Source organism: Scomber japonicus, chromosome 10, assembly GCF_027409825.1.
Source record: "Scomber japonicus isolate fScoJap1 chromosome 10, fScoJap1.pri, whole genome shotgun sequence".
Classification (NCBI taxonomy): Eukaryota; Metazoa; Chordata; class Actinopteri; order Scombriformes; family Scombridae; genus Scomber; species Scomber japonicus.
In genome coordinates this window covers 7944352-7959507 of record NC_070587.1, presented here as the reverse complement: position 1 = coordinate 7959507, position 15156 = coordinate 7944352, and the positions used below count along the sequence as shown (strand labels likewise).

Sequence of the window (15156 nt, the reverse complement as noted above, 5' to 3'; positions counted from 1 at the left end):
AGCTATTCATATTTTCCATTGGTAGTGAAACAAACTGTTCACACTTTTTATTTTTCCAACATTACAGTGGAGACAATGGAGTTTAAAACAGCGGTCTTGGGATCGGTTGTTTTTTTTAATTCGATGCATCTGTATAACAAGATGGTGGAGAAGATCTGACTCCAGATCAGTAAAAAGTTGCTCTCAGCCTGACGTCACTGAGCTGGCGGCGGCCTGTGATTGGTCGGTTTCTCTGTGTTATTGTGTTGCTGTCAACTATGCTGCACGGCGCTGTGGGAGTAGCCTCACCATCAAACGCTAATCACCAGGAAGGTGAGTTGTAAAGTACAATATATGGTCAAATATCGCTTTTTAAATGCATTGGACACGTTTATATCCGTTTATTTCAACAGTGTCATTGATGTCACGCAGGGCCCGTCTTTATCCAGCCTGTGTGTAGCTAACGTCAACTGTCGACGTTAACTGTTATTTGCTAGCAAGTAATATCCGTAAACATCAGTTATCGGACATGCAAGACTAATTCTTGTCCAATATGAACTGAATATCATTTGTATAAGTCATAATAGATCATATGTATGCCCAGTTGGTCATTTGAGTTGGGTTATGTAGCAAAACAGATGGTTAAATTAGATTTTTTTTCAAGATGCTTGTTATGTTTTTTTTCTCAGAGAAACGTGACTGGTTACGTAACGTGCCAAGGGGGTAATTTACTCACTCCACCGGACTCGGCTTGGCGTGTGAAGAGCGACTTGTCTGGCTGCCCAGCTGCTTTAGTAGATATATTTTGAAAAACGACGACAACATAACACATTCACAGCCGACACTTTGCATTGCAGACAGCGCCGAGCTGACTGCGAAAAATAGGTAGGACTGCTGAGCTTGCTGATACAGGCCTAGAAACATTGGCTATTACATAGTTAGCTTGCTGTTAATTTTTGCTAACCTACCTGCTAGTTTGTCTGCCTGTTGTCGAGACACATTTTAAAAACTTGTCAAGGAACTTACCTAGCATACAAAGTAGACTTTACTCACATTTTCAGGCTTACCGAATTCATTCAGTATCGTAAGAGTAACTTTTAATTGTACAACATGGCAGGAAATACTCCCTACTAATCAAATTTAAAAAAGCAAGCTCAATTTAATTAGATAGCAGTAAGAGCACAGCTCAGTTTAATTCATGTTGATGGTTAATTGACTCATATACTGTCATTTCCTAACTTCACAGCTAGAGAGTTGGACTCTACATGTCTGTTTAAATGTAAAGTTTAAATTTCTGTTTAAATGTAAAGTGTGTCATGTTTCTTTTTTCCCCTGAACAGTGTCATAACGGGTTGGACAGTGGAGAGGTGCTCTAGGCTAACTTTGACCATGGCCGTAATGCTTCACCCAGGGTACCCACTCAGGGACTCACTCTACTGGGATGAAACAGAGTGCCTCAACTACTATGGGATGCTGTCTCTCCATGAGGTCTTTGAAATAGTTGGTTCCCAGCTCACAGAGACTGACATTGAGGTACTCTCTTTTCTTCTAAATGAAACCTCCTCTGCAGCACACCCACTTGATCCAGCAGGCTGGACAGTTAAACCCAGTGAAGGCGAAGCAGTTGACTCAGGGGTGTCTCCGAGTCCCGAGCTGCTAAAAGCCTGGAGGCGGTTACAGCCCCAGGGCTCCCAGCATCCCTTGGTGGCCTCATATATGCCCAAGAGTGGCCTTGAGCTGTTGCTGGAGCTGGAGAGGCGAGGATACCTTAGTGATGGTAAACTGGAGCCCCTACTGCAACTACTGAGAGTACTCACCCGTCATGACCTGCTGCCTTTAGTGTCCCACAAGAAAAGGAGAACAGGTGAGGTTGAATCACATGGGTGTTAATTATCAGACTGTGAGACTATGTTGAGTGCTTGGGTGTTGGCTCTGTCTATGTCTGCCTTCTAGGATGTATGACCCACAATCCTGTCCTAGTTTTGATAGCCTAATGATGAGTTTAAATCCATGTTTTTTATGTTATTCAGTATCTCCAGAAAGAATTGGACAGAGGTATGGCATAGAGGACAGAGAATTGGTGTGCCCCTCTGGAATGCGACACAGCTCCAGACAGGCAGAAATACCTCTTCCATCCTTCACACAGCAATTAAGAACAGGCAAGTGCACTGTAGAATGTGGCTCATTGGAAATACAGCTTAGACTGTTTTCTACCAGTCTTTTTGTCCGTCAAGGATGATGAGACTGTCTAGAACTAGTGTTTATCATTCCTTACATCATGTAACATTTCAGCAAAAGCCACCCTCTTTGACACAAACATTTTATCCCTTCCATTCTTCTGTTGTACTACAAACATGCATGTACTACACTACTATACTCTGAAGGGTCAGCACTACAGTATAGAATTAGTGGAATTAGTAGTTTTAGTGTCTGATGGCATGGTGAGCCTTCAATGAAAATATACGATGTTTTGGTCAAATATACACAACCTGGCTGGTTATAAAAAAAACAACTAGTAACATTTAGCTAGTTTTGTCAGTAAGTGATGAGATGAAAAACAGAAATAAAGCAGTGCAACAACAATGCTACTCAAAGAAGTGCTCATTTCTAAAACTAATTCCATGCTTGCTTTGTCAGGTATTTACCCTCCAATGCCTGGGTCACCCCCCAGGAGGAGGAGGAAGAAGAGGGGACATGGCTGGAGCCGCAAACCTAGGAAACCAAGCAGGCAGGTCCAGCCACTGCCACCACCAGTGCCACCACACAAAGTATCCTGCGGTAAGAGATGCCCCTGCATTCCTAATCTGTCTCTTTTTTCATTTTCATCCCTTGCCTTCCTGTCTTCATCTTCCTATCATTGTCTTTCATTTTCTCTAGAGATAATTTCTAACTAACTATCAGCTCCAGTTTTATTTATTTCTACATCTTGTCCAGCATTACAACATTATCTGTTCTGATGTTGATGTTCTTCTATGCTGAAGCCTGGCTTGAGTTAAGGAGTTTGCAAGCTGACTCTGAACATTTTGCGAGTTTTATTTTTTTAATGTAATTCAAAAAAAAAGTCACAAGTCACAGAAACCATACAGTGTCAAACACTTTTATTTATTTATTTTTCAACTCGTTGTGTTACAAAGCTGTGATTCAGCAGTGTTGATTTCTCCCCTCAGTGGAGAAAGGAAAGTGTCAAGAGCAGGGAGAAAGTTTGACACCTTAGTAAAATACTTCAAAAGAATCACATTTTCCAGTTGATCCTGTTTAACAGCTGGTAGTACACAAGCTACACAAGCACTATCAGTGCCTGACAAGCATATAATGGAGGGATTTTGCCTGCAAAGTGTCAGCATACTATCTATGCCAAAAGGCCCTTGAACTGCACAGTATTATAATGGAAAACACCTGTATCCAATACTTCATTTAGCCTCTGAGCTCTTAGTGTCACATTCACTGAAGCATTTGCTTAAAGTTGCTTAAACTACTTAAATTAGTGCTGCACTTACCCAGTTAATATCACACCTGGGAAGAAAATCTTTGTCTGCTGTATAGGAAACAACAGTGGCACTTATATGGTGAATACAGTAAGATATTTATAGTAGTAGTAGTATTGACTTACAACAGAATTACTTGTTAGCAATGCTAGAACCTTTTTTTTTGTCTGGCAGCACAATTTTTAAACAACGAATTCCTTGTCTGTGCAGCAGATGCTGACTAAACATCTTAAACATGAAAAATTCAAGGGCTCTGTCTGATTTACAACTTTAGCAGAGTGGTTCACAACCATTAATTCAACTGTTGGGCACTAAAATGATCCATGAAATTTAAAATTGCTTGCCCTTCCTCTTCAGTTGAATGACATCTATCTTATTACTCAGCTGTTCCGTGTTTTAATTTCATTCTCACATTATGAATATTTTTAGACTTGCAGTATCTCCTTAACTGTCTGATTTAACATGCAGCATCTATTTCTCCCTTTTGGTACTCCTTTGCATTCTTCCCCCCTTCATTTCACCTTTTCTCTAACTTCTTTATTACCCGATTATGTTCAGCTGCTGCTGTTGATAAGAGCCCAGACTGGTAGGTTGTCTCCTGTCCTTTTGTCTACACTTGTGATACAAATTGTCCAGTCACCACCTGCGGCCGCCCTTGTTCAGCTTTATCTTCAAGCTAGATACAAAGCGGTCACAAGAGCTCACCATCAAACCCACATACAGTATCTATTGAAAAATGATTTTGAGCAGTTGTTCGAAACAATCTAACGCCACTTGAAAGCTGCACTTGTAATCCATTACCCATGTCCTGTTTCACATCTACATTCTTGCCTGCCTTTTCAATTAAGACCAGTGCTAGTTTCTCTCACCTATATAAGATTGTGATAACACTAACTTCTGTTGCCTGTTTTTGTGACGTTTGCTTAGTCATTCATGCAGACGTTTCTAAGCATTCCTTTTGAACGTCCATCATTGCCTGTTGACAGAAATCCTTAATACAACAAAGGCCCAATGACTTTGACTCAACAAAAATCGTCTAACAATGGAGACAGCCCTTTTTAGATATTCAGGATGAGTGATGTGACTGTAAACATGTTGCTGTCTTGACTCCACATTTGATTCCACCAGGTTGACTCAGGATTGTGACTCAGAACGAGTAACCTAAGACACAAAGGATCATGGAGACAGAGGGGGAGACTGAGGAACAAAACAAAAAAGTCTGTCACTACACTCTGTCTGTACATACAGCAGTGTGTGTGATCGACTCAGTCATGCGCTCTCTCACAAGTCTGGGCCGATGCCTAAGGTAAAAGAGGCTCTCCCCCCTTGTTACCACAGGGGGTGATGCTGCCACTGTTGCTGCTCTATATTCGATGCTTGTGTATCATAATATAGCTGCCCCCTACCCTACCCCCCTTTAAGAAACACAATTTGCTCTCAAAAACCGTCCTGTAATGTTCTTTAGTGTTGTGCACTGTGGATGACAAAAAAAATCCTGTTTTTGAGATTCCTTAATTGATCCATTTCTGATGAGGGTTGTTGGTGTCAAGTGTTTCACAGAACTGACAAGAGTCCTTTGCAGTAAGCCTCAATTATATCCTAAAAGTCTTCAGCTGGTGTTTAAGGCAAAAATGCCAAAAAAACAAAGTTCTCTAAAAACCCAACATTAATTCGACCATTCTAATGGGAATACGTTAAAGTCCGTGTAAAGCAATTCATTAATTTACTTCTAAACATATTATACATGTTGGAAAATGGTTACAGAAAACATGTGAAAAGGCTGATAACTATGCAGTGCTGAATTCTGGAGATAGAGCCTTTAACTGTTTCTCAGCCTCTCATTTTTCCTGCAAAAAAGGGTTACGCCGTGACGTAGTGGCGTGCCTGCGTGACCTTGGTCCCTCCCCTACTATATAAGACCGAGAGTCTCCGCAGTGGTTAATCTGCCTAGTGGCGAGTTATTGTTACGACATCTAACACTGCTACTACTACAGTCTACAGTTAGCTAAGTTAGCTGCCGAGTTAGCCACTGAGCTAGCAGCAGAAAGCTCTTAGACGTAGCGTCCATGTTTCGGGTAGAGATGGTGACTTTGATTGACAGGTGACACTTGGTAGGGGGCGGGGTTTCAGTGAACTCAGCGGGCACGCCCACGGCGTTTGGGAGCAGAGACAGATGCTGATTTTTACACAACTTTGAAGCCACATTTCATATATTTGGCAATTTTTTTAATCATTCAAATTTGGCAGGGTGGTTAACAACACACTTTTCTGTGGTATGTCAAACTCAGAACAGATATTTATTCTTACTTTACACGGACTTTAAGCTATGAAAGCCTGATTTTAATTCACTAATATTCCCTGAGGATTTTAATGGAAACTATTTGTTATTCAGGTTAACTTCTCACATTTCACAAATGTGGCCAACAAACTGCGTCTTTGTCTCAGCAGGGCTGGTTGGGATTACTTGTGTTTAGCTAGAAATTTACAACACAATACAGGTGCTGCCATCAACATACGTTTCTGTTTCTTATGTTGGACTGATACAAAAATGGATTTGATGGAAGGTCACAAAATTATAATAGCCTAACAATACCCAGTTTTGCATTTTGGGACCCTTTATCAAAACACTTAAAAAAAAGAAAATAAATTAATGCCATCACTTGTATTTTGTTGTATACTCTATTGAAACACAAAATAGGTGGTCATGAATATGTTCATGCACAATCTTAGAAACTTTACTCAGGGTAATAAAGCCCAGTGTATAACCTGTAAAGACAAATCAGAAAAATGTTGGACATGTTTGTGAACGTGCCAGTCGTCTCCTCATGTGGGAAACCATTTGGAGCTATTCTCTCCTCTCACAACATCTTCATTACAAGCAGTTATAAACGTCTACTTTGAGATCCAAACAACTCCTACTGGCTTAAACTTCACATGAGTCACCTCTGGAGTCTCAAGTTATAAAAATGCCAATTGGGTGAGCGTACCTGTCCGTTTGTAAGGACTAGCCTTGTATTTCATTTCAGAGAATCTAAAATGGCTGCCAACAGACAGCTGTTAACATCCGTGTAACCTTTACTCAAGCAGTTCTGAGGAAAATAACCCAACAGTGCTCTGCTGAAGGAAGCTCCTGCTGTATCTTATCTCTGTGCCCCGTGTGAGCCCTGGGTGTGCATTTGTCAAGAGGGAGCAGAGATAGATAGGGCGGTTCAGTCCAATGCTGGCCCCTAGCATTTAATGAGACCTCAAATACTCTCTTGTCATGATTCATCTCTCAGATCATTTTCACTGAATTGTCTCAATTACATTCTGACAATGACAAGTGCTGGTTCAAATGCCTATAAGGTTTTTGTACCTTCAACTCAGTAGTGGTGTGTGCTATCTAAATGGGGTGCTTGTGAATGCCCTTACATATTAGAATGGACTTTGCTGACTAATGTTATGGTTGAGGCTTAAATAATGGGTCGGTGAAGGCTAGGGTAAGAGAATTGGTCAAGGTAAGAGTAGTCCCAAGCAGCCCACTTAGACACTACCATGTTGTATTATAGAGCTACAGTAAAAGCAGTCCTGAGCTGATTCACTTTTTAATACCAGCTATTAGCCTGAATCAATCCTCTTTACATCTAATAGAAGTGAGTGCTGTGCCATGCCTGCTTGTTGTTTAAAAAAAAACAAAAACAAAAAAACTCAGTTGACAGATATCCAACACACTTGTGCTTGTCTCTTTTTCTCTCTTTCTCTCCTTTCTGTGTTTGCAGTTCTAAACAGACCAACCTGTGTGTGTCAGGAAAACAGTATCCTTACACACAATGAGAGGGAGAGAACGAACACTAAATGCTCAAACTACGCAAAATGGTACAGAGTGATTTTGTCTATGGGGAAAAGAGAGAGTTCTGTCTGCCTCTCTCTCAGTACTCCCCTAACTCTCCACTCTCTTGGTCAGTCGTTCAGCAGAAAAACGGATCGATAAAGAGTTGAAGCTCTCCGTGCCAAGTGACTCCTCGTAAATGGGTACTTAAACTTTTTTTTTTTTTTTTTTTTTTTTTTTTGGCGGGTTGAGATGGAGGAAGCCAAACGGGCTTGGTGTTTAAAGTGAGAAAATGAAAGCTGTGCTTCCTAATGTCCTGTCTAAGTGGATGTCTCTGTGTCTGATGAAGCGTGAAGTGCTCTGTAACCCTAACAAAATGACTATCACTGTGTTCCTGTGGTTTTAAATGGCCTTCTCCTCAGTGCCACTATCTCTACCTCCATCCTGCTCAGTATGAAATTGGAAGGCAGAAATGGAGGCCATCTATAAATACAGTAATTGCATGAAGGGCAGGTGTTTATCGTAGCCACAGCCCTCACACAGTGTAATGATCCAAAAGGTTGAACTGTTAACAGCGCTTAAACTTAATATTTCACTAAGTCAGTATTGAAAATTGTATAAGATTTTATAAAGTTGATCTTAAGTATTGTGTCCCTTTTTAAGATAGATATCGTACTTGACATACTGTGACAATTTCCCCCTCAAAATATTGAAATGCTTTTACTGCTGATTTGTCAAAATGCTTGCCAAGAACCAAATGATTTAAAATGTTTTCAACCCCCCCAACCTTGACCTTATGTTTGATTGTTTTGCAATATTTGATCACAATGGTTAATGTTTTGACACTGATTATCAGATGTCAATGGTTAATGTTTTGACACTGATTAACAGATGTCAAAGTGGAAACTTCTGCACAAATTTGTAGTTTATTGTGCTATAATAAATGTGTCACTGTTCTGATGCCGACTGCAGGTGTTTTGTCCTTTTAGGATTTCTATCTATTTTGTGGTATTCAATTTAACCTCTACATTCACCAGCAATACACAGGCTGCTGTAGGGGAACAACCCACAGCACGACACTTCTACCACTACACGTTATTGTACAGAGAGTGTGTTTCCAGTGGTGACTGGCTTATGGCAAAAAATAATTTAGTATGATAGACAATTCTTATTTTGGTCTCTTCAAACCATAGAACCTCCTTCCACTTTGAGATTTCTTGTAATTGCTGTCCCCAGAGTCATAACGGTTGGCAGATGTGTTTGTCCGTCCATCCGTCACCTTGGTCCAAGCTGAAATATCAATAAAAACTACATTATAACAGCTATTTTATACAGACTTTCACAGTCACCAGAGGATACATTGATGAATCCCTGACCTTTCCTGTTGAAATTGAAAAAAACAAAAGAAGTTTACAAGACATATTCAAGTTCTCTAGAGGATATATTCTAATGACTTTGGTGATCATCTGACTCTTCCTCTAGTAGGATTTAAAATACTGCACTTATGCTGTGATTTAGCTCAATGTCTACCTTTTGGCTTTTCCTCTAGTGTCACCATGAGTTTGACTTTGTAGATACTATAACCAACTATGAAATGTATTGTTGTGAAATTTGGTACATGCATTCATAGTTCCCTGCAGATGAATTGTAATAACTTTAGTCTCCTGAGTTTTCATTGAATGCCATCATCTGGTCAAAACTGAATTTGGCTCATGACCAAATACCTGCAGAACCCATGGCATTACCTTATCATTCCTTATCATTTCCTCACCCGTATTCTACAAAGACCTGCCCTACCCCGCCCCTGATCTTGCCAGTACATGTTGCCTTTCTTGGTGAGGTTGAGGCATGAAGAATGAGATGGGAGATGGTTAGGGTAAAAAATATCAAGATTAGGGCTAATCAGATGCAGAGTAGGGGTGGGTGTTCAGAGAATGTGACTGGGGAGCAAACACCATGACACTCTACTGCACTGTGTGTTAAAGGACTAGTGTGTAAAATTTAGTGACATGTAGCTGAACAGACCTTGCAGAAGTGGAATATAATATTCAAAAGTATGTTTTAACTAGAGTATAATCCCATTTAAATAATTATGTACCATAGAATGAGTGCTTTATATCTACATAGGGAAGGGGTCCCCTTCCATGGAGGCCGCCATGTTGCACCGACCATGTGTCTACAGTAGCCCAGAACGGACAAACCAACAGCATGCTAGTTTTTATCATTAGATTACATGACATTAGCATGCAGGTGTGAGCGTTTAACTGAGGTACATCCTCACAGAGTCGCTAGCATGTAAGTGTGCAATTTCAGCCCTGGGACCCTGAAGCTCTTTCAGAGTTAGCAGTTTTTTGTCATTAATAACAGCATTGCTCTTATGGGTATCTTATGGGTACTGGAACTGTTTTTGTAATGTTGTCTTGACCATTTTACCAATGACCAATCAGCAACATTTGCAGTTTTGTTTATGTTGTATGTTTGTCCTCATAATACAGTTTTTGCCATGACATAGACTAGCAGCGGTTATGTTAGCAGTCCATCAGTCAGTGTTGCAAAACAATTAAACATGAAAAGGTCTAAGGGGGTTGAATACATTGTATACGTACTTGAAGTCATTTAAGATCATGATCTGTGGTATGACAAAGTTTTAATATGTATCAAATTTCTATCTGTATGTATTGTAATGGATTTACCTGGAGCAGGGTTATTGCAATCTAATTAGTTATTTAAGACATTGTCATGAGATAGTGATAGTGAAATTATTAAAGCCTATCTAAATGTTTCCTTTATAAACTCCTGCCAAATGTCAGTGCTCCATACTCTTGTGCCATAATGCCTTTCAATGAAGAAAAACATTCTGCCTTAATTTTTTTTTGTATGAGCAAACTAGATTAAATTGAACAATGTCCTTCTGTTAGTTGGATCTTATTTTCGACCCTGCATATTGTTAAACATGTTAAACTTCATTGATTATGCTTCCCATTTGATCCATTCCTCTGTTTTGTAGTAATCTAATGACAGCCTTATGAAGAATGAATGCAAAAGCCAGTGTTTGGTTATCGCTCTCCTACAAATGTTAAGAGATGCAAAATCAATGCCTTAATTCAACATTTGCATTTCTAATGTTGGCATTTTCCAAACTTTATCCCTCTCGAGTCTTGCGCCATTCCCCACAGCCCCAAACAAATATGAATGGAGAAAGGGTAAACGTGACTCTTGAGCTGAAGGATGTACCATGTGTTAGTGGAATGATAGCTACTGTATAGTTAACCAAGCACAGACCTTGATTAGTATTTAAGTTGGGTCCTTGGTGCTCTCTTGTAATGATAAAGTCTTTCTGTGCCTTAATTAAGACCCCTGGCATTGTCTCCCCATAAGAGTCATAAGTATGAGCTTCACACACACAACTCTGAGTCTGAGTGACGTGAAGTCCTATAATGTGAAAACATGCTTCTCACTTCCCCAAAACAGCTGTTTTTAACATTTAAAAGTGTTTTGATCTTCTATTTGACTGTCTCCTTTGAGCACACTCTTCAAGATTTTTGTTTCCTCACCTAATGTCAGAACTTGTCACCTATTTAGCGTCTTTGAGTGCCTTTTTAAAAGCACTGTATAAATAAAATGTGCTATTATTATAATTGCTAATTGGTTTCTTTAAGTCTCATGGAGAGCAGCAAAAAAGGTTTAATTGGGGAGGGTTTTGCATATCTAGAGGTAATAATATGGCTTTCTGTGCAGCTTTGGATGGAACATTAAGGAGAGGTTCTAGTGAAATGGATGTAATTGGTAGCAGATACTGTTAACCTCTACTAAAGGGGTTTGAGTTGGAGAGATGGGTTTCTGTTGCAGCAAAAGTCATCAGCAGCGGGTTTCCACTCCAAGCTCTGGAATAATGACATGGGGGACGATCTCTGCGGTGCTCTTGCTCAGTACAGTATGTATCCTCTGATCTTTCTCACTGTGCTGTTGCATGACCGCCAATCCAGTTACTGTGGAACTCCTGGAGCTATCTGTTCTCAGCATTAAACATGTTGATCACAATGAATCTGGTTTAAAAAAAAAAAAAAAATAGGTGGAACAAAAAAAACAAGTTTTAAAGCTGCTAAATTGTCTTAACTATTCCCACCGGTAAGATGTATCATAGCCATGATGTGTGTATATAGACCAAGGAAGGTGTCAATGAAAATTCTCATGCATCAGTTTCTTCTATTCGCAGGCATCTAGTTAACAGCTGGAATTAATGCGTAAAAATTGTGGCATTGCTTGAGAAAAACGAGGAACTGCACTACTGGGTTAATCTTTAAAATTTCAAATTATTTTCACCCAAACACATTTTTTAATGAATTATTTAGTACCAAAATGCACACAGTCGGGTTGATAAAGCGCCAGTGCCCTACGCAATTAACAGTTTGCTCTGCCCTGCTGCACCATTGTATTTCTCTTCTGTCAGGCCTCTATCAAAAGAAGTATCCAGAAGTATTTAAGTGTACCTTTCCAGTCCAGTCAGTGGTCAGCTTATTGGGTCACACTTCCTATAGGGAACTTTGTGCTCTTGAAGCCCCTTTATAATTCCTGCTTAATGTGATACATTAATGTAGATGAGCTGTTTAACAGTTTTGTCTTGTCCCCATTTCTCTTCCCTTTGTTCTGACTTCATGACCCTCCCCTTTCCGTTGGTTATGTGGACCTATCCAATCTGTTCACTTTTTCTGAAACCTTTCCTCCTCTGTCCTCACCCTTTACTATTACTTTTTCTTTCTTCCCTTTCCTTGCCCTCATTATTCACTTTCTCCCCTTTACTCTCCCTACCATTATTTCACTCCTCACTCCCCCTCCCACTACGCCCTTGCCCCATTTTCCATCACCACCTCCCTCTTCCATTATCAGATATCCGCCTGCGTGTCCGGGCCGAATACCTGGAGCATGAGTCAGCACTCCGCAACGGTGTCTCCTCGGACAAGCAGCAGCCCCTGGAGCGGCAGTTTGAGTTATTTAGCCAAGCCAACTCACTGCTGCGTGCCAGAGATCTAGGCTCCATCGTTTGCGACATCAAGTTCACAGAGCTGGACAACCTCGAGGCCTTCTGGGGAGACTACCTGAGTGGAGCTCTGCTCGAGGCCCTGAAGGGAGTCTTCATCACTGACTCCCTGAGAATGGCAGCAGGCACGGAGGGTATCCGCCTCCTGATCAGTGTGGACCAGGATGACTACGAGGAGGGTCGAAAGATTCTGAGAGCTCGGAGAATGCTGATATCCTGTTGACAATAATGGTGGGCACATAGACACTTACTGAGCTATATAGGCTGATATGCCATTGAAAGTTATGGTTACAGTTGACTTTGGAAGCATTTTAAGGCCTCTTATTGTAATTGCAATTCATGTAATAACCACTAGATAGCAGCACCTACCATTGGTTGTTTGTGTTCATAACAGGCCTTAATACTTTCAAAACATCCATCTTTAGTTGAAACATTCACATTATTTGTGAATGAAAAATGAATAATAATGAATAAATGTGCTTTCCCTTTGGATTCATGCACAGGTGCTATTTTATAGGACGCCATGATGAAACAGGATATACCAAGATAATTTGTCTTAGTCTCACTGAGAGCAGCACCAATCCTGTGACACAAGATTAAGTGATAAGCCCCTCATGACATCAATCTTAAAACAATTAGGTTAAGACAACTTGGCTTCCACAAATGATGCACATGCTTGTGGCAAAGGTTTAGACTATACACAAACAGATTTCATGAGCTACAATTATACCAAACTAACAAACATTTGATGCCGGGGCTCTTGAAATTCTCAAATACAAGCCGACTATTATACCGAATAAATCAAGCTTCTTTGTGAGACAGTTGCTTTGTTTTCATCGAAATGTACTTGGAAGACTAATGTTAAGTGCCATTTATTCATATTAAAGCTAATTAAAGGGACAGCCAAGAAAAGTTGTTCACCTTTTCAAAATTCGGGAGACAACTGAGCACAGATTCTAAAGTGAGCTTCCTTCAGTGTAGATTGACCTTTGTGTCCAACTTTGGAGAGCCTAGTCCACGCACACACACCTAGATAACAAACACTCGGATTCTCAGCCCTGTGTACCACGATAACCCAAGTTGTGATTGCCATGGTCAGTGGATACGGCAGTTGCCAGTAGATGACAGCAGTGATTAGGGCTAGGCCTCAGCAGACCATGGAAGATTCATCATCACAAGCTTGTCAACAGCAGCCAGGATAATGCAATGGCGGCTCGTGTCCGGGCTTCCAGCTAGGCCCCAGCAAGTGCTTCTCTCAGCAAGTAAAGCACAGGACAGTGCGTCGGTCAATAGAAGTGATGTTGGGGAGATCAAAATCAAAAGTGCACATCCCAGCTCCACTCAGCCCTGCTATGTAGGTCCAGTAGAGTGGCTCACGGACAGCTGTCTACCCACCCTGCTGGAACTAATGCCTGGACTTCACTCATAGAAGACGATCAATAAGGGCCCTCACTCTAAGTCCCTTCATACAGGCACGACTTAAGCAGGCAGACTTGCTACTGTCTGAAGTGCTGGTCTCTGCAGGGCCAGACAGGAGGAGGAACTATAGACATATTCCATCTTTCCTTGTGTGTGTTTTTGGTAAATGAATTTATTAATATGTCTTTGTATTGTTTATAGATGTTTAAAAAAAACTCATTCAGGGGATTTTTTTTTGTTAAAGAAATTTTGCTTTTGGTATGGCAATTTTTTTGTGGAAATCTTTATAAATTAAAAATGATTTCTGGTGAATAATAAAGATTTGATGACCTAAAGCTGTTTTTGCACATTGTTTAATCTTTTTTCTTAATCTACAGAACGACTGAGCATGAGAATTTAAGAGGCTTGTGAAGGTTAGTCTTTAAAATTTACAACATACCCAAACAGCTTAAAACTTCAATTAAATTGTATTCAATTTATATTAGAAATGTTAAAATATTAAAAATTATATGCAGTGTGCAGTTCAATGTGCATGTAAGTGAATTTTCCACCTGTCTTGGTTATTGGAGGTTTTGAAAACAGTTTTTTATAAATCCAACCAAAACCTCTAAAACAGATCACTTGTATTCGAAAATCCATCTCTTTGTCTCACACTTTATCGGGCTTGTCTCGGATATTTAGAGCCATTTTCTGAATTGTCATTTTTCCCGTTCCTCCACCCTCCGTACCTGTATTACTGGGAGTGTGCCCTCTACCTACCCACAAATGGTCTGAAGAGGTCCATCGAATGCAGGTCACCATGGATCAGATCCTTAATTATTTCTCCTTGCTCTAAGCTGTCAACATGATGAAAGCCAAGAATGGTGTGTGTCTTGAACATCTTATCAAACCCTCCACTCTCATGCTAGTCTTTGTTCCTTGTGTCTTTTGTCACTTGCTTAAAGACCCATGAATTACAGTCATTATGGTGACACAGCATCGATGGTTTGCAAGTCAAGTGGTGCGATTTATTCCCACGAATTCAGCCTTTTGCCTTTTGATGCTTTTCAGTAACAAAAGCTGAACATTTGCCCTTTATAGTTATTACAACCAATGTCTAAAATATTTTTAATTAATTTATACATTTATTTAAGTTTTTTGCTCTCTGCAAGCTAATTTCTTTTGGATGGGTTATCCAAAATTAAATTGAAAAAATCTCATAAACTGAACAAACATTTTAGACATAAAGACATTCTTAATCAACAAAAAACTGACTGAAATGTCCCAAACTCCACCACATTCTGGTCCCTAAAACTAATACTGGTAGGGACCAGAAACAAAAGACTATATGTGTAATGCCTGTACTAAAAATGTGCCTCTCATTGTGTTCATGGCCTTGCTCCAATTTACACTGACATCATTACAGTGCTGTTGCGTTTCTCTTTTAG

General features: G+C 40.1%; 1 protein-coding gene across 2 annotated transcripts; it reads left to right on the top strand.

The window, feature by feature from the left end:
- Positions 1 to 278: 278 nt before the first annotated feature.
- Positions 279 to 14028, top strand: dedd1 (death effector domain-containing 1). Of its 2 annotated transcripts, XM_053326519.1 has the most exons (5): positions 279 to 319; positions 1320 to 1843; positions 2010 to 2138; positions 2617 to 2757; positions 12160 to 14028. In XM_053326519.1, exons 2-5 carry the CDS (start codon positions 1369 to 1371, stop codon positions 12531 to 12533), a joined length of 1119 nt encoding a protein of 372 aa, XP_053182494.1. In that variant the 5' UTR covers positions 279 to 319; positions 1320 to 1368; the 3' UTR covers positions 12534 to 14028. The 2 variants fall into 2 exon arrangements, 1 of the variants encoding a protein (XP_053182494.1); XR_008321849.1 differs by lacking the exons at positions 279 to 319; positions 1320 to 1843; positions 2010 to 2138; positions 12160 to 14028 and adding exons at positions 4593 to 4770; positions 7223 to 8890 and having other exon boundaries at positions 2636 to 2757.
- The last annotated feature ends 1128 nt before the right edge of the window (positions 14029 to 15156 follow it).

Coding starts and splice junctions, on each gene's coding strand:
- dedd1 (XM_053326519.1), top strand. CDS start 1,369: ATGGCCGTAATGCTTCACCCAGGGTACCCACTCAGGGACTCACTCTAC. Junction 2,139..2,616: donor CACACAGCAATTAAGAACAG/GCAAGTGCACTG, acceptor TTGCTTTGTCAG/GTATTTACCCTCCAATGCCT. Junction 2,758..12,159: donor ACCACACAAAGTATCCTGCG/GTAAGAGATGCC, acceptor TTCCATTATCAG/ATATCCGCCTGCGTGTCCGG.